This window comes from Pelecanus crispus, chromosome 1 (assembly GCF_030463565.1).
Source record: "Pelecanus crispus isolate bPelCri1 chromosome 1, bPelCri1.pri, whole genome shotgun sequence".
In the NCBI taxonomy this organism is placed as follows: domain Eukaryota; kingdom Metazoa; phylum Chordata; class Aves; order Pelecaniformes; family Pelecanidae; genus Pelecanus; species Pelecanus crispus.
This window is the reverse complement of record NC_134643.1, coordinates 23,147,009-23,170,510: the sequence shown is the minus strand read 5'-3', so window position 1 is coordinate 23,170,510 and position 23,502 is coordinate 23,147,009. Positions and strand designations below refer to the sequence as shown.

Here is a 23,502-nt window from a genome sequence, read left to right as displayed (position 1 = left end):
TAGCCTTTTGTGCTCTTGTAAGCTTGGATTCTGCGACACACTGAAACCCACGGAAGTTAGGGGATACAGACTAAAGTCTTAAGTCTACTTGGTGACAGTATTACATCATCTTCTATTACACTAAGGGCTACGTATGTCTGCTAAATTAAGGCCAGCTTGAACACACACACACTTACATAAAACATATTTTCTTATATAAACCCACACTTGCATACCTCTGCTAGGAGAGGCTGAAAGGTCAGTATGTCTAACTTCTGCTCCACACATTTTCTTAACTCATCTGGTATGGTATAATGCGGGACAAAGCTTGGCAAGTGCCTTCTGTGACATCTAAAATGAAAATGTATGACGTATCATTTAGCTTTCTCAAATTACATATGTAAACCCAGCTAATTAACATGCCACATCATCAAGGTCATAAAACCAAAACACACACACATGACCAACCCAATGATTCCTTCAAAGTGACAATTGAGAAGTTTGCTATACTGGGGAGGAAGATAAGTGTTCCAGTTACAGACTATTTGAAAACATCATCTGTCTGCTTTTTCAGTTTAGGGATATTTTTATAACTGAGCAAATACTGTAAGTATAATGGAAGCTTATTTGCAAAAGGAAAAGTTCTGAATGAAAGATGGGAAACATTTATCAGATATAGATGTCAAAGTTGTTTGAAGAGTTAAGAAGCTAACTCTCACAGAAAACTATGTCAGATTTTCCATCTTTTTTCTTAATAACACAACTGTTACTTGTAGATTACTATGCAACAGTGTTTATCACCACATTATAGAGTAAAAAAAGCTCCTGTTTGACAATCTACAAAGAAATCAAGCAGTTCATTACTAAAACAACATATCAGTAATGTCCACAATTACCTTGTTTACAACATACATATATAAACATATATAAATATATACAATATATGAAACATCTCCCAGTTTCATATCTTCTTGGTCAGCATTACAGAACAGATACAGCAATACCAAATAGAGAATATTAGGTAAGTGTTATTTTTTGCTCTAATTCACAGTACCTTCTGTATTTAGGGGCAACCACTGTTGTCTTCCTTGGCTGAGGTTCTGGAATAATTTTGGGCTTTCTTGGAGAAAATGGTTCCACAGGTGCTACTAGTAATTCTTCTTCATTTGTTACAGTGGCTTCAATATAGCGTCCAACAGTAAAATCAGAAAAACCGAGCAACAGGAGTTCTTTACTGTAGCCAGGATTTCTTCAAGTAAGCAGAAGTTACGTTCTTAGAACCATCATGTTCACACTTTATTTTCCTCAGCCGTAAGTATTTTTTAAAGTAAAATTGTAGATTCTCATTTCAGTAACATATGAGAACCGCTAACTTAGGGTAATTCCTCACACTTACTCCCCACCCTGAGTTCAATCCAGGTATCATAAATAATTAAAAAAAAAAAAAAAGTAAAAATATCTCAAAACCCTGATTTCATCAAAAGCTTGGGTAAAGAGCAAAATCCGTCCCCTCAACATATTAGGTACAGAATTAACACTTGTCACAAAGAACATCTTGGAATTACTGTTACTGGAAAAGATTAGCCAGACATGTCCATCAGAGGAACCTGAAGCATATTCCTTCACTGTTTGCAACAATAGCTTTGCTCCACCTTGCTTAAAGCTACTCAGAACTGAACCCTAACCGTAAAAACATCAAGTTGAGAAAGTAGGAAAGAGCCTTTACTTCTGAAAACTGCACTTTATATGTGTAAGCGGTGCTTGGGGAGTGACAGAGGGGAAAAGACCAGAGGGAATAGTTTCTTCAGATTGGTTTCTAAGGAACTTAAGACAAAAGATCTAACACACACCATCTGCTCTGAAATCCCTTAATGAACTCATCCCAGCACGACCCAGAGCCCAATTCTCTCCTCACCACTAACTACACGGTCCAACACTGTTACTATGTGCCTGAAACAAAAGCATCCCAGAAGGATTCCAGCTTACTTTCTCTTTGGCAGGAGTACCACTTTTTCATGCCAACTAACACTAACTGCTCAGGTTAAAGCTATGGCCTGGTTTTCTCTTATACAGGAACTCAGTGCAGACACTGAGCTGTCCAGATTTATGGTCTAAATTTGCAGTCTCTATGGCCTCTTAAGTGGCCACAGTTAAACGTTAACTTCATGCTGCAGCCTCCCATGGAGTTTTGTGTGAATTGTTCTGTACTGTTAGAACATTGTCAGACTTTGTGGCATTTACAGATCTACAGTGAAAGATAAGTTTTTCTTTCTACATGTCTTTCTCCACAAAGGCAGGCCATGCCTGCAGCTTATCTTTCAAACTGCAGCTAAATCATTCTCCTAAGAAAATTTCTACCCCTTGCCTTATTATTTAAAATGGTAACAGAAATAGTGTGAGAATTAATGCGGTGCTACTTTGATGAATGAAACCACTTGACCTGTTCTTCCCTGTCCAACTTTTAAATTATAATCACAAGAATCAACGGTTGTGATACACAACATTTGTAGAGCTACAGCTGGAAGTAACGGAAAAGTACATGAAAGTAAGCTTTCCAGCATGAGGCTTCTACTTGAAACCTGAAAGAGCTCACAACAAGCCACTTTTTATTCTTAACTAAATCCATGAAATGTTTCGTACAGCAAAGTATTTTTGTTTTTCAAGGGTTTTCTAAGATCTGCAAACCACTTCCTCTATAAGTTACACCTTCAAGGAGAAAGCTTTTTTCTTTTTTATTTCAGCATGCATAACATGCATTTAATATCACAGGACAGGGAAGCTTGAGATAGAGGCATGCAGCAACATGAATATCATGTCAGGGTACCAAGACTGGAAGAAACATCAGACATAACACACAAATTCCCAGGAATCTGTATTAGCTCTGGTGGTCATGGGGCAATGGGCTTTCTGAAAAAGAATATAATCAGCTGTAGGCATTATCTTCACCTTACTGTGTTTTTTTAGAGAAGTTATCTACTCCCACTATATTTCTTCATTTACTACTACCATTTTCTTTTGACAAAAATCAGAATCAAGCATTAAAATGCTAACTACTTTCAAGGTCTAATATACGTTTCCACATATTCAGCTAATATGTAGTGGCTTACTTTATCCTACATCAAGAAGAACTGTGCCCAGAATAAGGAAACTATTAAGTCAATTTTTATGACTTGTTTCCATTTTATCAGTCAGAACCAATGGAAAGAAGTACTTACACAGCTGTGCATATGATCACTATGAATGTTTTTCCACCTGCTGGTATGACAATTTCTCCAGTAATATTGACATGCTTTATTGGGTGTTCCACATCTTCTCTTTGCTCATTTTCTCCATCATGTAGATTTGCATCTTTCACTAAGGAAAAGTTTTCTTTTGTCCTTGATAAATTTCTATCCTGAGAATTCATTCCTTCTGTAGTAAACAGATTATAATAAATTCTGTTACCACAATTGCTATTGCTAGCATAGGCAAGTCTTCTCAAACAAACCTACAGGTCTTCTGAGGAGTTAACACTCAGCATTCAAGTGTTAACATTTCACTGTACCTGGAATGACTCCACTCTTCATAATGGATGTATTATTCAATGACTCATATGTTGCTCCTCCACTGTCGTTATATGAACTAATTGCAGCTTTTGAGAGGTTTTCTTGATTTATTGGAAAAGATGACAGATATGCTTCTGGACTGTTCTCACATTTTTGAGGAATCTGAAAACTGAATTGCTTGCCTTTCACCCATCCAGCTAATCTGCAGCTGATTAAGGACTGTGGTACACTCCCTTTATTCCTAGAAGTAGTTATGTAATTAATTACATAATTAAATGCATAGTTAATGTTCTTGGGAAGCTTAATTCTACCTGAAGTCAAATGCAAATGCAACTGGCAGGTTAGTTTACCATCATTTCATAACTGCTATCAGAAAGAAAATGCACTGCTACTTCTAACTCATGAGGACTAGAACCTCTGCTAAATGTTAATATTTCTAGGTCATATCAACCACCATATGAAGCATATAGAAATACTGTGTATAAAAGAAAAAGCTATGCTAACTTAAAATTTATCATTGGGTAACTAACTCTTAGAGAAGAGCACATAGCAACAAAGAGAGGGTATTCAGGTGTGACTTCATTTGAGCCTCTATGCCCAGATGTGAAAAAAAAAACCAAAAGAGAAAACCACCAAAACAAAAAAAAAACCACCCTGAAGGATACACCAACATAGTTCTTCAGCATCCAAGTTAAAAAACAAAAAACAAAAAGCAAAACCCCCAAAACAGCACACAATTAGGAAAAAATATCTGGTCTGCTTTTAATACATGAGTATGCAACAGTCTTCTTGTTCTAAGATTTTGAAGATGACAGCATATTTGAAGTTTAATTTAAACACACTTACAAGTAAAAGCATTTACTTTAATCCTCATTCCAGAAAGGATTTTATTAGGATTGAAAAGAGACATAGCACTGGGGAGTCTCAAAGCACTATCGGCAAGATAGATACTCAGTAAAAAGACTGTCCTAAAGACATTAAATTCAATATGAAATTCTCTTTAATTCCATAGTATTTGGGGGTTACTTGAAGACCATGAACCACAAGGCTCAACTATGAGAGGCTTCTGTATGAAAGACGGGTTTACAGACCATGGAGTGATGGAAAGAAAGCAAGCTTAGAACAATCAGAAAGGCTTACTCTATCCAAATGATCAATCTTTTAGATTCCCCCTGCTTCAGAGTTCCAAAATTAGTCATTCTTGATACTTCCAACCCTCCTTTGTCTCTCATTAAGTTTTCAGAAGCCTCATCCAGATTGACTCCATTAGGGCGAGATCGTCTGTAAAAATAATTTTAGTTAGCAATTTTGAAACACAGACTCAGCAAATATCTTTGATTCAGCACAAGTTTAAGAATCACTATACCAAAGCATAGTCACAGTATTTAGGAAGAAGCAGGTGGGAGGGTTGACTTTCTCAACTACTTATACTTCCAAGACAATTAGATTACCTTCGCAAATTAAAAACAACAAGCCTTTTGCCAGCAGCACAATAAACCAGCATAAAACTTTGGATACAAGACTAAAATGATTAATAAGCTAGCTGATCTTTGCTGAAGAGCTGAATCAAATCGTGACCAAAGCAGTTATGGATCTCTTTGGGAGCTGAACACAGTAAGGAGTGACTCCTTAGCAAGAGTCCCGATTAGCACTGGAGCTTAAGAGATAAAATGACTAGACTGAAAGTGTTTCAACATGTACCCCAAGCACTTATGGCTTCTGCTTACTGCTACTGTCTGAAAGCACCAAACTGAAGAAGAAATTAAAAAAAAAGCTGAAAACCAAGAAGCACCCTTAAAAACTACTATCACACATACTACTGATGAAAAATACCTATGAAACCAAAGTCACATGGCTCTTCCCTGAGACTGTGTCCAGAGCTCTAACCTCTCAGCATCAGCTGCCTGTAGAAACCTTTTAAAAAATCATTTGTATTCTACAATTAAGAAACTATTCAGTTAGATAAAGTGGCATGAAAGTAACTTGGAAATATTTTAATAATCTCACCAATATTTATACACCTTAAGTATTCCTTAGTTATCTAATATAATAAAGTAGAAAACGACTGCAGCTGTTCTTTATTAGCTACATCAATTTACTAGCAAAGCCCACTAGATGTCTCCCATTGCAGCTTAAGCTACCTCAATTTTTTGATATGGTAGGAAATATGCTAAAATTGAGAAATCAACCCTAAGGTCTACTTTTGTAAGTTGGCTTTAGTAATAATTTTCTGTATAAAATCCATCATTAAAAATAGGTCTAACTAAAAAAGTAAGTGAACAAATTGTACTGTTGTGCAAAGTGATGCAAACACTTCAAGCTTCATCTAGGTACAATTTAAATCCATTACATCCACTACCTCCAGTGAAAACAATTCATTCCATTCTTCATAGTTCCTTTGAAGACATATGTACCACCCTTAGCCATATTTCGTAGCAAGTTCTCCCAAATGTTTGAGAGGTATCAGAATGTTCTTTTTCCTCTCCTTTGGACTTTCCAGTTGGTTGACAGCTTATTTTTGGCCTGCAGAATCAGACTCAGTAATGCCACCAAGGCCTTGTTAGCACTGAGAGTGACAGATTTTACAGGTAGTAGCCCTATTTATATACATTTGGGCAGTATTTGTGTTTTTCACAGGACAGACACTTAAACTCACAAGTCAAACTCCAATCTTTGCTGCAGAACTGCTACTGACTAGTTGTTGCCCGTTCTCCATTTGTGTAGTTGATTATTTCACAAAATTTTCTACTTCTCCATACTGAACATCATCTACTTTTTCCAACCATTTCTGCAATCTGTCCAGATCCTCCTCACGTCACACATGCCATCTAAAGTGCCTGCAGAAACTCAGTTTGATATTTGCAAGCCCAACGAACCTCTATTATTCATATCATTGAACTATTCTTCTTAGGACATAACTGAAGAATCACTACAACTTAAGCAAAATGGATTACAGAAACATCAATTTTACATCAGTTTTGCTGAGAATGGTTTTCAAACAGTAAAGTCCCCACTAGAAGGCCACAGATTAGAGGAAACACAAGGTAAGAACATGAGCTTCGCATTTCTCTAACAAAACCATGCAAAATTCCTTCCTTGCCTAGCAATATCCCTGAGCTCAGCTGCTACTAGTTTTGCTTCTCTAGTGTCCTGGTTTCAGCTAGGATAGAGTTAATTTTCTTCCTAGTAGCTGGCATAGGGCTGTGGTTTGGATTTAGGATGAGAAGAATGCTGATAACACACTGATGTTTTAGTTGTTGCTAAATACTGCTTATGCTAGTCAAGGACTTTTCAGCTTCCCATGCTCTGCCAGGGGCACAAGAAACTGGGAGGGGGCACAGCCAGAATAGTTGATCCAAACTGGCCAAAGGGCTATTCCATACCATATGACATCATGCTCAGTATATAAGCCGGGGGGAGTTGGCTGGGGGGGGTGGGGAGTGATCACTGCTTGGGGACCGCCTGGGTATCGGTCAGTGGGTCGTGAGCAATTGCATTGTGCATCACTTGCTTTGTATATTATTATTGTATATAGTATTGTTGTTGTTGTTATTACTACTACTATTTTACTTTATTTCAATTATTAAACTGTTCTTATCTCAACCCAGGAGTGTTTCTCACTCTTGCTCCTCTGATTCTCTCCCCCATCCCACCAGGTCAGGGGGAGTGAGTGAGCAGCTCCGTGGTGCTTAGTTGCTGGCTGGGGTTAAACCACGACATCTAGTAAGGACAGATGTCCCCACCTTCTACAAAGGAAGAAAAAGCAAGGGCCAAATCATATCACACTCTGATCTTCCCACTGATCTATCATGCCTTCTAGTCAATTCTAGTGAAGAATTCACAGTATTTCTTGCTTAACAGATGCAACAAAATTTAAGCTGCATAATTACAATTCATCTCTAGTTGTTCTTAAGTGGAAGGAGAATGAAAGAATGAATATTACCTATCCTGGCTGACTGGCACCAAGCAGAGAGCTCTCCAAATATAACACGACTGATTGCTCTCCACCACAATCGTGTTCACTAGATCATGCCTACAAGGTGAATAGCCACGTGGAAGTCTCAATGAATCCATAGTGAAAAATATACTCTCATCTACTGTACCATGTCTTCCACAGATGCTGGAAATGCGAACCTGTAACAATTTGTTATTCAGTGTTACTTGATATTATCTGCTTAAGCTAATGGCATGCTACCATTGCACAGTTTTTTCTTGCAGCAGTCATTCTAACATTATGCTAACAGAGTGTGTATAGAAAATTGTGCTAACAGTGTGTTAGCATTGTGCTAAGTGTGTAACAGAGCTGCATTCTGAAGTTTCAGTTATTCATGGGAGGTAAACATACTGCTCTAACCTAGAATCACTGTGCTTGTCTTTAGATTTAAAAGTGTAAAGAAATACAAGTACTTCAGACAAGCATTAGGTTCCACTTAAGTGCATACTACAGTACGTACATTTGACTTAATCACGATACCTGTCTTTGACTTACCAACTTATCTAATTTATACTTCAATGCTAGCAGTCACAAGAGAAGAATTTTTTTTCCTGTGCTTGACATGAGAATATTATTCGATACATACAGTTAAGGGAAATAAAATAAACCATAAACCTAATATATGTATTCCTATAGGGAACAAATATTTTCATTAAAATAAAAAGGGAGAATGATTGGTTTTAAGCCAAAACACTTGGATAAAGTAAACATAATAAATTCCACAGTCATTACTTAAAAGTAGTTTGAAAATCCACACATCCTCATTACAACCAATATAACTAAAACAGTAAGCATCCAAATCAACAATTGATAGCCAGTAAATAAGTTACTCTTCCTGTTCTAGCCAAAATGTGTATGCTTTTTCAAAAAGCTTTGTTATTCTAGAAATAGTCCTATAAATGGATGAGTTGATATGTTTTATCTTTTAATCAAAGGTGTGTTATAGAAGATCTATGAATATCACCAACTTAAAACAACCTTCAAAACCCCACTTCACACAAGATTCCTCTTGCCAAAAATAATGTGCAGAACATTTACCTTGTTTACTTGCTTATATCTCAAAGGCTTTACAGCAACTGCTTCACTGTTCCATGTTGTTGGGTTAATAAAATATTTCGCTTGTACCCAGTCGCCTTCACAAGGGTTGAAACCTATGAAAACCAGAACATTTCTCAAGTTCAATTGCTAGAGATGACATTTGCGTTACTCCCATACAGAACTAGTTTACGCTAAATAAAATGACAGCCAGAACAATGCATTATTTGGAGTTCAAACTTCTCTTTGCAGTTCTTGCCCCAGTAGGTTATGACAAACTATGTAAGAGATGCTATTGGAAAAATATACTTGCTTACATGTAACTTATGCTTACATAAGGCATGCAAGTTATGCTCAGTAAGAACGAACAGGTAGCTTTCTTCACCCAAATCCCTATGTTTGTTTCACTGCATACACTCTATTAGAACTTATTTGGGATGTGGACTGCAAGTTTATCAGAAGATATTTCTATTGTACATATAAAAATAATTCAGGAAGAGCAAACAAGAAAGCCCCTACACACCTTCACAGACGTCTTCCATTGCAAAAAAAGTATTCTGATTAATATAGCCACCATCCTTAGAGAGAGAGGTAATATTGCCAATTAATATTTTCGTATTTAGTTCAGAAGCATCACAAGCAGGATTGGAGTCTCCCCTTGTATACTGGGCAGCATCTACCTATTAATACAAAAGAACCCAACATTCAAACAGCTGATACTTAGAATTATATGTCAAACACACATTCCTACAATAAATATCAGAATTTCAACTGCTTATGGAAGTCAAGCTCCTTATTAGACAATTCTATACTCACTGTAGCTATTCATTTTTGTACACAAAACAACATGAGGAGTAAACAGTAAGTAACTTCTCTTTTAAGAAATCTGCTGTATGCTGCAACACTGACAACTACTATAATTACATACTGATTTGTCAAATCTTTCTCATGCTTCCCTTGCTTTAGGTCTACTTAAGAATCTTCTTCATATTGACAAGAGGACTCCCCCTCCCCAGCAATCCGATTGTACACAAGTGGAATTAGAACATCACTATTTCAGAAAGCAAAAAAATATGTTTTCAAGATGCTATTTTGGACTGCCCCTCAGTCATTCTTTAATAATTTGAATTAAAAAAAAACTAAAGAGCTGCTTCTTACAGACTTCCCATATCACCAACTCAATGTAAGTTTACTTGCTTAAACAGCCCTCTGCAGAACACAAGTTACAAACCATCAATGTATACAAAGCCATTTTTTCCCCCCCAGCTATGTTGGGGCAAGGATGTATCATCTCTGCTCTTAATTACTAGAATTCCTAGAACTGCAAGTTCTCTTCCTTGCTCCCAAAGGGCCACCACCATCATGGGTTCAGGAGTCTCCACTCTGCAGTTCAAACACTTGTTCTTCAGAGCTTCCTTGCTCTCTACAAGGACTGTCGGGGCCAGTAACAATGCCAATGCCACTAGACAGAAGCATTTATTACCATTATGCAAGAATTGCTGACTCCAAATGGTATGTAGAGAAACTACATTGTGCAATAAAGCGGGAGAAAAAGAAGTATCAAATTCTTCTTTTGTGAGGCTTAGGACAATAAGGATGTAGGAAAGCATGAAGAAAGTGCGCAAGGTATCTCTGCAGTGATTAAACAAATACAATGAATGAAATGCCTGTGGACAACTTTTTCCATTAACTGTAGTGTCAGCGTACAAGTCAGATCATTAAATTAACAGCTTATTTCAGAAAGCCAAGTGTTTACAAATTCACAACCAGAATAAAGAAACCTAGTGGAAAACAAGAATAACACAGGTAAGGGAGTAACTAAAAAAAACCCACAACTGGACAGAAAACAAAATAGTTAGCTGTAGTGTTTTCACTTCTACATGAAGATTAGAAACTCTGAATAAAAAGTATTTTCTTATTGTAGAATGTGAAAAAAGTAATACGCTGACAAAAGACTATACAGTGCCATCTTTCTCTTACAGATCAGCGTGCATACACAGATGAAAAACACTCCTCCTATAGCCACACTTTTCATAAATAGAGAAGACTTTTACACTTGTTAAATGCTACTACTACCTTTGTGTGGTGCACTTCTTGGAGGCATGATTTTCATAAAGAACACATACATCACAAGGCAAGAAGAAACAGTTCTAACATTAACTGCTTTGCCTTGCTCACATGGATCCTATTCCAGATACCAAGGCATCATCCCAAAATAAAAATTGGTGAGGGAAGCTACTTGAACTAGCCTGCGAGTTGGCTCCTCTTACAATGGAGACTTGCTTAGCAAAGGAACTAGCAACAAATTCCACCTGAAAGTACTTGCTGAAAATTTACATAGCGTTTATGCAGGGAGACTCACTCTCAGCTAGGACAAGGACACCTTCTACATACCTGGTGGCATATATACCCATTGTGGCGCTAACAGCTGGACTGGTGATCTTACACCAGCTCGCTCCATTGCGGTGACCATTATACTGTTCACTTCAAACACTGTACTGTTTACACAAGTGAAATGTAGCCCCAACAACAGGTGGACTAGTCTAGACTAGACTAATTACTAGTTTAAACTGGTTTATTTCGGAAAGCTTACAAAACACACTGTGACATAAAAAGCCCATTAAGGGAATTGATTATCCCCCTTTATTCAGCACTCGTAAGATGACATCTATAATACTATGTGCAGTTTGGGTGTCCACAGTACAAGACAGACATCAATCAACCGGACAAGTTCAGAGTAGGGCCACTTTGGTGGCTGGGTGCTGGAGCAGTTGCCCTGGGAGGGGAAGCCGAGGGAGATGGGCTTGTCCAGCCTGCCTTCAGGCAGACCTAACAGCAGCCCCCCACTACCTAAGGGGAGGTCATCAGAAACACAGAGCCTTCATTGTAGGCATAAACTGAAACACAAACCCTTCAGGCTGGATATAATGAAAAACTTCTTCACCATGAGGAGAGTCAAGCATTGGAACAAGCTGTCCAGAGAGGCTGTGCAGCCTCTCTCCATCCTTGGAGGTTTTTATGACCTGACTGGATAAAGCTCTGAGTCACCTGGATCTGACCACAAGCTGACCGTTCTTTGAGCAGGAGATTGGACTAGACACCTCCTGAAGCCTGGTCCAATCTCAACTATACTATGATCCTAATTTCTACACGATTTGTTTTGTTGAACGTAATAAATATTACCATTTAAGATAGACATAGGCTATTTATTACTACCTCTACTCCAGAGTTTACAAACATTACAGTTAAACTATATAACTATTTCTTTTTTAGTCAATATTGTTATATTTCATTAAAAGAACTATTATTACATGATATGCCTTTCAATGACATGAAAGCTCACTGTAAAAACAATTAAAATCTATGGTTTGCTCCAGTCTGACAGACATATTTTCACATTCACCAAGAACATCTGAGAATATAAAAATTTCTCCTAAGCAATTTGTATGGCTTCATATGGATAGAATCTGAATAAGCAATTACACTGTTCCACCAAAGACAAGTAAATTTACATTTAATGTAAGTTACATGTGGAGTTATACTTGAAAGTAATTTGTAGACCTAAGGTAATGCTTTCAACATATGAAAACACCTTAAACCTCCCAACATACGTTTTCTTTTGATATTTCTCAACTTAATTTTCCTCTACCAATAAAACTGTAAAGTTGTTCCTTGTACTAGCTCACAATGGCCCTCCTACTACCACTGGTTGTAGCCTGGTAAAGCCTGCAACAGAACATCTAATGGTTTAGTGCAGAGTTTAATTAGACTTGACCTCAAATAAACTGAAATCCAGACTTCTGAGCTTTCCAAAACACAAGGCAAGTAGCTCCAAACAGCACTTGAAACAGTACACGGAGCAGAGGGCCACCCAGGGCTGACCACACTCTTCCTTAAATTAGATAACATAAAAACGTCTCTGACACCACAGGAGTTTAAACTGCACCTTCCAGATTCTCCCCAAAACTGCATGTTGGCAGTGCTCAGGCTGTAGAGCTGGCACTCATTTCTGAGACTAGAGGAGTATCTTTAGGTCGCCGAAAAACCAAAGTTAAGTGGTAATATCTCAGTTTTTTGGAAGGAGATATTATTACAGAGAATGATGCATGGGCACCAATATTTAACGCTTGCCAGGAAGCTAAATTTTTCCCTCTGCCTAGGGGATTAAAAAGAGACTTACTTCCTTCCCTCTGCCCAAAAAAAGACTATGATTGAAATGCTGTTAGCTGTTCTGAGCAAACTCTTAGGGCATCTCACGTTTGTGCCACTGCATGGAAAGTAATTCAAGATTTATCACAGAGTGCAGAATGAGTTTAGGTTTCTTTATCCAAGTACTTAGAACAGACCCTTTGGAGAAGGGAGACTAGTGCTGCTGTTCTGAAATTAGGTATTTTACAATCAGCAACACAGACAAAATCTTGGGAGCAAAAGTAGGAACCCTGGACTCCTTATGCAGGAACCACATTATAGTCATGGTTATTCTTGCTCAACAGTAACTTTGATGCTTCCCCTCCCCCCCATCTTTGAAAAGAGCAGTTATACCATTTTCCTTTTTATTTGCAAGAGCTCACAGATTACTGCATACTTTGAAGAAATGAGCTTTGTCTCCTTTCTTATTGAATCAAGCCCTTGGACTTTGACTTTCTACAGAGTCCAGTCCACTTTAGGCATAAGCTTGGCTTTAAGCTACTCACCCAGTCAAAAACTACATTGCCAGAAAAGATCTTCTGAGGTGCCTGCAGGAGTTACGGCTCATCACAAACAGGAACAAGACAAACCACTGTGTTTATCCCTAGTACTTTTGAAAAGGCCATTTTCTACCACACGCAGCAAAACATCTCACAACTGCTAAAATATCCTAGTTGTTTTCGAGATCCTTATGTACTTTCTCAGTTACCAGGTTTATGTATTTTGGAGTGATGACAATATTTCAACAGTACTGTGAAAGCTGTCAATCAGAAGGAAAACAACGAAGGAGAAAGAAGATTTAAACTAATTTATTTTTTGACTCTGTGTGTGAGTACTATTTTACCAACCAGCACTGAAACTGCTTGCTGGACTTACAATATTTAGTTTTCATGTAAGAAAGTCATTCTACTCAAAAAAAAAAAAAAGGAGACATAAGGTTATCTTACAAGACACTAGGTTTTTGATAGCACTAGAGCAGATATTTTATAAACAGTATTTTATAAACAAGACTTCTCTTTCACCTTCCTTCTATGTTTCATTTTAGATCATACAGTAAAACTCCCTCCCCACTAACATCCTTTCTTCAGTTTTCTTTAATCAATGAAACTGCACTGGTTTCAAAATTAAATGGATTTACTAAGAAAAACTCCCCTCAAAATTTCATATGTAACTGGAGTTCATTTTATGACTTAGTGTTGCTCTCTTATATAGTTCTAATCTTTGATATGAAAGATCTTACTTACTTTAGCCTTCAGGAATTGTTCTTGTTGCTATTTTGAGTTAAAGAAAGGACAGAACAGAGAAAAATGGAAGCATGCAACATTTTAAATCTTCCTGAAATAAAGTATTAAAAAACAGATGCCTAAAAAACCCAGATTAAAAAAAAAAAACCACCCAGCTGATTATTAACAGCCAACATCTCAGAAATAAGTTTTCATGAGATTGTTAGTTATTACCAAACCAGCAACAGAGCTTGAAACAAGTCTGTACAAGTAACTCTACTGCATTTCCTCCGTAGTCTACAGATTTCACAAATATTTAAAAATGCACCTAAACCCCCAAACGTTACACAGAGTAAAACACAAATCAAGTTAGTTTTCTAGTATTTTTCTTTTCTGCCTACTCCTACTTGAGGAGTCACGTTTCTAGTCAACTTCATTTTATCAGACACAGTACAGTGTCAAAAAAAATTCTCAGAGGTCTGCATTTATTTTAAGCTGAAGCCCAGCCTCTAGGGAGGAGTTTATCATGTGCAATTCATTATTTCAGCCAGAAAACTTGTCTTCCCCGTTAGCCTGGCACACATCACATGGACTATTATCATGTTCAGAGGAAAAGCATATTTATTATTGACAAATAATGATTACAAAAAAAGGCCTTCAGCAGGCATCCAGCATCTTTGAATCAGTTTCCTATTTATAGGTTAATTAGGTAAAGATCTTTCCCTAAGATTAACAGCTATAGTGGCTGATGAAGTTAGAGCTTTGAATCCTAGAGAGATTCTTAAATTCAAGGCAAAAAACGGTGAGAAATATAATAAAACACAGTAACTTTCTAGACTAACCTGCCCTAACGTGTTTTACAGGAGGCAACTCCATCTCATGGCAAAGACAAACCTTCACTTCTCCTTCATCCATACAGTCATAATCAAAGGAAGACCATTACAGTGAACGGAACCATAATGTACTAAACTGCTCATGTGGTCACTCACAAAGCAGCCTATGACGGTACCTGGTCATCCTTTACAGAGACTCTTCTGGCCTCAAGTGCAGCTCTTCAAAATCTATCATCAACAGGCAGTGTTAAAACTTTTATTACACTTCCAGTCATAGATGTGTATGTGAGCTTTACGTACATACAGCACATGCCCTCCACTGTATGCATCCTTCTCTCAATTTTAATTAGATGTTTTATGAAGCAATGACACTCTAGCAGTTACATGTCCTGCACATCACAGATACATTGCAGAGGCCTCTGCACGTGTACATGACCCCCTGGATTTCCAAGTGTTCAACAGTCTGAGTTAGTTGTTTAGTTATTGAGTTATTCAGACACCTGGAAATTAAAACAGATGGGTCACATCCTCAAATTTTGAGGGGGAGAGGTAGCAAGGGAAACAGTACACCATACAACCTTGCTTTGCATAGACATGTCAATGCCTCCACTGATATTCAGGGCCTTACTTAAAAGCCATGAAGCTCTTTTCCAAAAGAGTGCACAGAAAAATCCAGTGGAGCTTCAACTGTTCAAGTTTATCATCAAGAGAAGAGCCATGTCTAACAAAAGAGAAATACAAATAAGGAGTAATCCCATGGTGACAGATGAAAGTATTTTTAAAGGTATGTCTCTGCTTACCATCACTATGAACAGTTTCAGGATTGATCAACAGACTAATTCTGAAAAGCGTACAGACACTACCACAGAGATACTAGCAGTTTTAGATACAAACTGTAATTCACTCTATTTATATATGCCACTTGATACCAGAATTACTGAATGTGTCAAAATAGTACAAACTGACTTCCATATGACAGCTGATTATGTCTGGACACTGCTGGCAACTGACCAAAATGTCTCTGAAGTACCAAAATCAGGATGGTGCGTAAAAGAAAGGTGTGAGGAATCAGAAACACTATATGCTAATCAATGCAGGAGTTTGATCTCCTTTCACCAATTTATGCATCATTTGCTAATTTAACATAGTAATGACAAATTCTTCAATCTGGTAACCTACACTTTTATTAAACCTGCAGATCAGAACTTTACTAATAAGACTACTGGATACATTAGAATATTTTGGCTAATCATTACCTTCCTATTACGTGAAACACGATCCCTGAAGCCACTACGTTTGCTGATTACATTCTTTACAGATGGCATGAACTGATAAGATGCTTAATTGTAAAACATCCATTTACTAGAAAACTCAACCTTTAAACTCGTTACATTGTGATTTGCTCTGTACAAGCAGCTTAAGCTTTGGCTCAGACTTCTGGTCAAGGTCAGGGTGAGTTTATTAGATGAAGTACACTAGTGCTGTACTTAAAGTATAATGCAGCTAAGCCAAGCAGATAGAAGCCAAGAAGATGGGTTCTGTACCACCCAGTTATCAACTGCTTCTACACTGCCATCAGCCTTCGAAGCACCAGTCATATTTACATAATATCTAAAAGGAGAGGGGCCACTTGACTTAGCTTCTCAGCTAGATTATCACAGGCAGCTGAGAGTTGAGCCTATACAATTAAAAAAATTACGATACTTTAAAGTTGTGACAATGTATAATCAAGCTTGAAGTAGGTTTACAAATGAAGTGTTAAGCATGAAAGGTACTGAAATCTCCATTTTTATAACTCTCCATGACATGAAGTTGCCTATTTTTTACAACAGAAAGCTTCGAAATTTATGTTCTTATTCACTTTAAGAAGAGTACACTTATTCACTGCAAGAAGAGTACACTTGCAGCCCCTGTTTTTATTTTCTTACCCATTCATGTAACAATAACAAAATTGACTTTGAAGCTCAAAAAAAGTTAATACAGAGATTTGAACTAGGTACGATTAAACAAATTATGATGCAATTCTCAGCCAATGGTTTCATATTCACTACATGTAGACCTACATTCAGAGAGTCAGTATTAAAGGAACAACATTTTAAAGGAGATGGAATAAAATAATAATAAAAACCCCAAACAACTTATCCCCACTAGGTGAAGGACTGGCAACTCCTATTTTGTAGAATTCCGCAGGCTAAAACTACAGTAACTTCCAAAAGAAAGTCTCAAGGGATTCACAGAGAAAATGAGACTACTGTTTATCTTCACCTCTTACCCTGATGGCCTTCAAGCCACCTGATGTTTTATCCTCTTCAACAGTGGCAGTAACTTTCTGTCCAACAGCCAGCAGCATATTTTTTGTAACAGCATCCTTTGTGAAGATTATCATGTCATCTATCATCCCATAATCATGGCAAAATCTTGTCACTACTCCTTGTACAGTTTTTAATTCTTTATCACCTGCATCCAGAGGAAAAGTGTTGACGTAAAAACAAATCACTCGTTTACAGAACTATGCAACAAGTAATGAATGCTACTAAAAGTGGTACCCCTTCTATCAAAAAGTCATTATCTAAACGACTCTAAACTAAAAATACCAACAGTTGCCAACTAATCAGTTTCACATTTAAGGCTTGAAGCCTTATGGCAAGTTACAGTTTCAACCAATTAAGAAAGCTAGTTAAACACAAACTTCACTGTAAAAACAACATCCTTTAAGCTGCATGAAAAAAACCATAGAATATCTCAGTTTGGAAGGGACCCATAAGGATCATCAAGACCAACTCCCTACTCCTCGCAGGACTACCTAAAACTAAATCATATGACTAAGAGCATCGTCCAGAAGCTCCTTGAACTCTGACAGGCTTACTGCCATGACCACTTCCCTGGGGAGCCTGTTCCAGTGACCAACCACCTTCCCTGTAAAGAATCTTTTCCTAATGTCCAGTCTGAACTTCCCCTGACACAGCTTCATTCCATTTCCTCCTATCCTGTTGCTGGTCCTCAGAGGAGATCAGCACCTCCCCCTCCGCTGCCCCCCTTAATGGAGTTGTAGACTGCGATGAGAGAATGCTGTGGGGGACAGTGTCAAAGGCTTTGCTAAAGTCGAGGTAGACAACATCCACAGCCTTTCGCTCATCCACTAAGTGGGTCACGTTGTCACAGAAGGAGATCAGGTTAGTCAAGCAGGACCTGCCTTTCATAAACCCACGCTGACTAGGCATGATCACCTGGTTGTCCTGTATGTGCCGTGTGATGGCACGCAGGATGATCTGCTCCATGACCTTCCCCAGCACCAAGGTCAGACTGATAGGGCTGTAGTTCCCCAGATCCTCCTTCCGGCCCTTCTTGTAGATGGGCATCACATTTGCTAACCTCCAGTCACCTGGGACCTCCCCAGTTATCCAGGAGTGCTGATAAAGGATTGAAAGTGGCTTGGTGAGCACTTCCGCCAGCTCCCTCAGTACCCTTGGGTGGGTCCCATCCAGCCCCATAGGCTTGTGCGTGTCAAAGTGGTGTAGTGTGTCACTAGCCGTTTCCCCTTGGATTATGGGGGCTCCATTCTGCTCCCCGTCCCTGTCTTTCAGCTCAGGGGGCTGGGTACCCTGAGAACAACTGGTCTGACTGTTAAAGACTGAGGCAAAGAAGGCATTAAGTACCTCAGCCTTTTCCTCAGCCTTTGTCACTGTGTTTCCTCCCACACCCAATAAAGGGTGGAGATTCTCCTTAGCCCTCCTTTTGTTGTTAATGTATTTATAGAAACATTTTTCATTGTCTTTTATGGCAGCAGCAAGATTAATTTCTAGTTGGGCTTTGGCCCTTCTAATTTTCTGCCTGCATAACCTCACGACATCCTTGTAGCCCGAGTGGCCTGCCCCTTCTTTCAAACGCCATAAACTCTGGGTTTTTTTATTTTTCCCCAAGTTCCAGCCAAAGCTCTCTGTTCAGCAAGGCGAGGATTACCCCATTTCAGGTGTAGACTCTAGCCCTTTAATATATATATATATTTTATATATACGTATAAAAATACCTTGAAAAACTTGAGACAAAAAAACATATGCAAGCTAAACAGCTTCTCCCAAAAGCTCTGGGCCAACAACTATTTTCAAGATTTTTCCATAGCAAAAGAAAGTTCTCAGCATTGTTTGCATGGGGAATCCAACACATTTAAGATTTCTATACTGAAAAAGCAGCAGGAAAAGTAAACAAGCTATACAAATTAATATTATACTTAATACAATTGTGAACTGAGGTGTGCTGCTATTTCTCTGGAGACCTAGAAGTTTCAAGTCTTCCGGATTAAAAGTAGCATCTACTTACGTATCACACAAACTTTCACTCAACAGCACTGCACTATAACTTCAGGCTTAAAGCTGGACTGAAGGATGCTACTTTAGATTTCTAACATATTAGCTACACTCACAATCAAGACTATTAATACAGTAAGGAATCTTTTGCTTTCTGTATTCATGAATACAAAAAAGCAGTTTTTGCTGCACTAAATAATGGTACTAAAGCATCTTAAATGTACACCATTTTGGAGCCTCAAAACACCAAAGCTACACTACCATCTCCGTTCTACAGCCCAAGAAAGATGAAGATTTATTCAGACAGCAGTACAAGGGAAAGCCCAAAGCATCCATCACCCACGACCACAACACCCATCTTACACCTCACTCCATACTCTAAGTAGCAACAGTAACTCATCCTACTCAGGAAACATAGCAAAGAAGTACTACTAGGAACACAGCCAGGTTAGCATATTGACCAGCCTGGTTAGCTCAGCTGGTTAGAGTGCGGTGCTAATGCCAAGGTCACGGGTTCAATCCCTGCTCACTGCAGGGGGGTTGGGCTAGATGACCTCTCAAGGTCCCTTCCACCCAAAGCATTCTATGATTCTATGTGTCAGAAACACAGCCGCATGTTCTGTATTTAAAAAGCTACCTGCTCTTCCTGATTTCCTTTGTCAAGGAAACAGGCCATCGCTCAGCGCCACCCACGTAGGGGAGGAGACCACCAACACCCTCAAGGCTGTGGAGCTGCAGGCAGGCCCTGTGCCTGGCACCGGAAACACACGACGGGCCCAGGAGCTCCTACCTGAGGCCGCCCATCTCTCATCCTTTCCTTCCTCGTCACCTGCACGTCTCCAGAAGTAGGAGAGCGCCTTAGAAAAGAGGCCGAGCATGGCCTAGCGCCCGACGCCCCACAGCAGCCGCCTGACGCCGCCCCAGCGCCCCCTCCTGCAGCCGCGCTGCCAGCCCCCGCGGCGCTGCCGGCCAATCACGCCGCTCGCTCCCGGTCACGTGAAAAAACCCAGGCCGCGTGCCGTGGGGCGGGGGCGGGGCGGTGTTATGGGCCGGCGCGGCCTTTCCCGCCGCGGCGTTCTGTGGCGTCACGTGACGCCGAGCAGGTGGCTGCCCCCTGCCCTCGCCCGCGCCTGCCTCGCGCCTTCTCTCGGGGGCCGGCGCGCGCCTGAGGGGGCCGCTTTCCCCGCCGCCCGCCCCGCCCCGCCCCGCCGTGAGGAGGCGGCGGCCCTCGGAGGCGCCTTCGCCCCCGGCTCCGAGGGGACGGCGCCTGCGGGGCCCGGTGCTGTCACCCCTGCCGCGCTGCTGGCGGGCGTGCGGGCTCCTCGGCACGGGGCTCCATCTGGTCGGGCCGAGTGGTGAGACCGTGGGCAGCGAGGAGGGTGTGAGGACCTCCTTCAGTAGGGCCGCAGGGGTTGAGGCGGCTTTACAGGTGGTGTCGTGTGTGCTTACCACAAAAAGCTTAAAGCAGAAGGGGGCGCAGAGCCTCTTGGTTGCTCGTGATGGTGTCTGGAGTTGTGTGCGTACTGTACGAGAGGTTTTCTGGCTTTCTGTAAGCGAGGAGTCCTGAGCGGGCAGAACCCGCAGGCTGCTGCCATCTCGCCTGGGCTGAGGGCTCTCAGCGCGCTTGTGTGGCACATCTCTGTGACGTCAGACATGGAGTCTGTCCGATGTGGTAAAATGGAGCGCGTGGGAGAGTATGCGTGCGCAAACGGCATATCATTCGATTGCTGTAATTGTAGTAGCAGCCGGTTTCAAAATGATAGAATAAGCTCTAGAACATTATAAACTTGGTTAACAGAAAAAACACTATTTTTGTCTTAATGTCATTCATGTAGGAGCTGCTGTGGCTCTAGAAGAAATAAGATCTTACTGACTTGCTTATCATTTCCATAGTTCGTGTTTTTACCAGTTCTCTTCATGCAATGCACTTTAGGTACCTTGTATAAGCCCCCTTTAGGTTTTGTTTATCAAATAGTGTTTCACAAAGCATAGTTTTTGAGTTGATGAGCTCATCATCCCGGTAATTTCAGTGGGCACTGCAGCATAAGGCTGTTAGAGGAGACGGTTTCAGGAAGCTGGGCAGAGCGATGTACACGTTTATGGGAAACTATGGCTGTTTGTCGCAGAAGGGCAGCGTGGTCTGTGATCAGATTCTGAGACTAGACTAGCAGTTGTCTTTGGTAACCTTGTCTACTCGTATGATTAGCTCGGCCTTATTTAGGCAAGGAAAGGCTAAGAGTGCATAGCAGATTGTTTAACTTTTATAGAGTTCTATACAATTCCTAAACCAGAAGAAATTTTACTTGCCAGTAGTTACACACAGGTTCCAGTGTCTTGCTCTGAAGTAGCTGAGGTGATGCTACTGGGAGGAGAAAGTGTGTGAGTGTCTGTAGTCAGTGATCTTTTTGGAAAGGTGCTGAGGGAGTGACAGCCTCCACTTTCAGATACATTGATTTAAAGCATTTTAACTACTATTTTCTTTCACTAAGATTCCTGTGGAGGGCAGGCAGGGGAGCGTTGGTTGGCAAAACCGTGACAGGTGAAGAAGTTGTTTTTCTGGAGGAAGGGAGTAGTTATACATGCATAAAATCCTGCCTTAAGATCCTGTAGTTTGTAAGAGCCTTCCCAGGCTGTGTTTCTCAGGAATCTTACTGCAAGAAAATGGCCTAGGCAGAAAACACCAGTATTCAATCTGGATGTCCTTTAAAATGCTAACATGATGTGTTTATGACATCCATAAAACTAGAAATATTTTGTATTTTAATAGCATACAAGGGATAGTATATATACGGATTGAAGCTGTTGAAACTCTTCAGATGATGATTCACGTGAAGGACTAAATCCAATGAAGTTTATATTATACTAGGGGAGCAAGACATCCCTTTGAAGCTATTGGGCCCACATTTTGCTCTTGGTTTAGTACATGCCCCAAGACATGAGCTGGGAAAAAAGGGTTGAGGAATTGGCTGCAGAGAAACAAAATACTTCAGAAAACTGATTTTAAGAGAGTTGAAAATATTGAACAAGGAGTAGAGGTAATGACTTAAAATAGTGTAATCAAATATTGTGTGAAAGAATGCATAGGTAGTGTAGCTAATAAAAACTCATCAGAAAAAAGAAGAGTTCATCAGCATGGTAAATGTAAATTTCACCAGAGCTTCAGGTGCTGTATATTTTTGCATTTAGATTTGGGAACATGGGCGTGAGCTGGGGTTCAGCATTAGGGAAGCTGGTCCAGGACAGAATGCTTTTTTATAATGTTTTTTTATTAATTACTGCTACAGAAGTAGGACTATGACAACTTTATATGCATTTTTACCATATTGTCCCTTGGCAGATCAGTTATAATTGTGAATCTGTTTTTTATACTTTGTGGTTACTGTGGGGGATGCACGTGTGGCACAGCCCTGGCAAATGACGTAGTATAGCTGCTTCAGGCAGTCTGAACTTGTTCAGTGGTCATTGCGGTGGTGGAAGTAAGTAGTTCTTCATAGTCTCTCCCGATTTGATTTGATTGCCATCCCTTGACATCTTTTGGCCTAACTCAGAATAAACCCACTTAATTTGTAAATCCTTCTCAGAAGCCTGTAATGTTCTGTTGGCATAGTTACATTTCCTGCAGTCTTTGTGTAGGTTTCCTATGCACTCTTTAGAATTAGGAGGAATCTCTTTGTACAGCATGTTCGTACTTTATCTAGCATTATAAGGTCTTGGCCTGTGACTTGGGCTCTGGCTACCAGATCTTGCCTTGTGGTTGTGTATACACAAAAAAGACCCAAGTCTTTTCATGGAATCAGGAACATGAAATGAAAGGAACCTAAAATAGGGCCCCAGAAAAATTTTTAGAGTAGAAACTGAACTGTAAAGTTTAAGTGTTTTCTTGTTGACACTGATGCCAAATGCAGAGAATACAGTGATTGTGTGGTGAACCTCTGTGCAAAAAGGAAAATGGCAAATACTGAGAAGTGCACAGGAGAGGGGGCAGAAGGAATTTCACCACAACCAGAGAAAACACTGTAGTGCCACCCTTGAGAGAGGGAGCTTTCAGGTACAATACTGGCTGAAATGCTTGGAATGGTGAATAAAAATTTCTAGGGTTTGACCCTGCTCTGTTCAGTGATGCAGGACTTGATAAATTCTTCTTATTCAGAGATTGGGTCTAGTAAATACCTGAATATCTTACCAATATTGTGTAAAAAATAAGTCGATCTCCCTAAATTGGTCAAAAGGGATAAAATATGATCCTGTTTTATATATTTATATATTTATAAGTTCATTTGTGTTAAAGCAAACCAGTACCTAGCATTCACTGAAAAAGATATGAAGTATTACCAATTTTCCATTAAACCACATTCTTTGAAAAGTTACAGATAATGGAAATATTTGCACAGTGTTTCTTCC

At 39.7% G+C, this 23,502-nt stretch overlaps 1 protein-coding gene across 2 annotated transcripts in view; it reads right to left on the bottom strand.

The window, feature by feature from the left end:
* MOV10L1 (Mov10 like RNA helicase 1) overlaps positions 1–19,979 on the bottom strand; it is a 39,157-nt gene extending 19,178 nt beyond the window's left edge. For both annotated transcript variants that reach the window (XM_075719420.1, XM_075719430.1), the window contains exons 1-10: positions 19,892–19,979; positions 17,070–17,254; positions 9,077–9,233; positions 8,557–8,669; positions 7,468–7,658; positions 4,665–4,805; positions 3,524–3,765; positions 3,195–3,390; positions 1,034–1,228; positions 216–330 (exon numbers count right to left, since the gene is read on the bottom strand). In XM_075719420.1, the coding sequence (XP_075575535.1) occupies positions 216–330; positions 1,034–1,228; positions 3,195–3,390; positions 3,524–3,765; positions 4,665–4,805; positions 7,468–7,658; positions 8,557–8,669; positions 9,077–9,233; positions 17,070–17,254; positions 19,892–19,979 (1,623 nt within the window). The remainder of the gene's footprint in view (positions 1–215; positions 331–1,033; positions 1,229–3,194; positions 3,391–3,523; positions 3,766–4,664; positions 4,806–7,467; positions 7,659–8,556; positions 8,670–9,076; positions 9,234–17,069; positions 17,255–19,891) is intronic.
* Between the last annotated feature and the right edge of the window lie 3,523 nt (positions 19,980–23,502).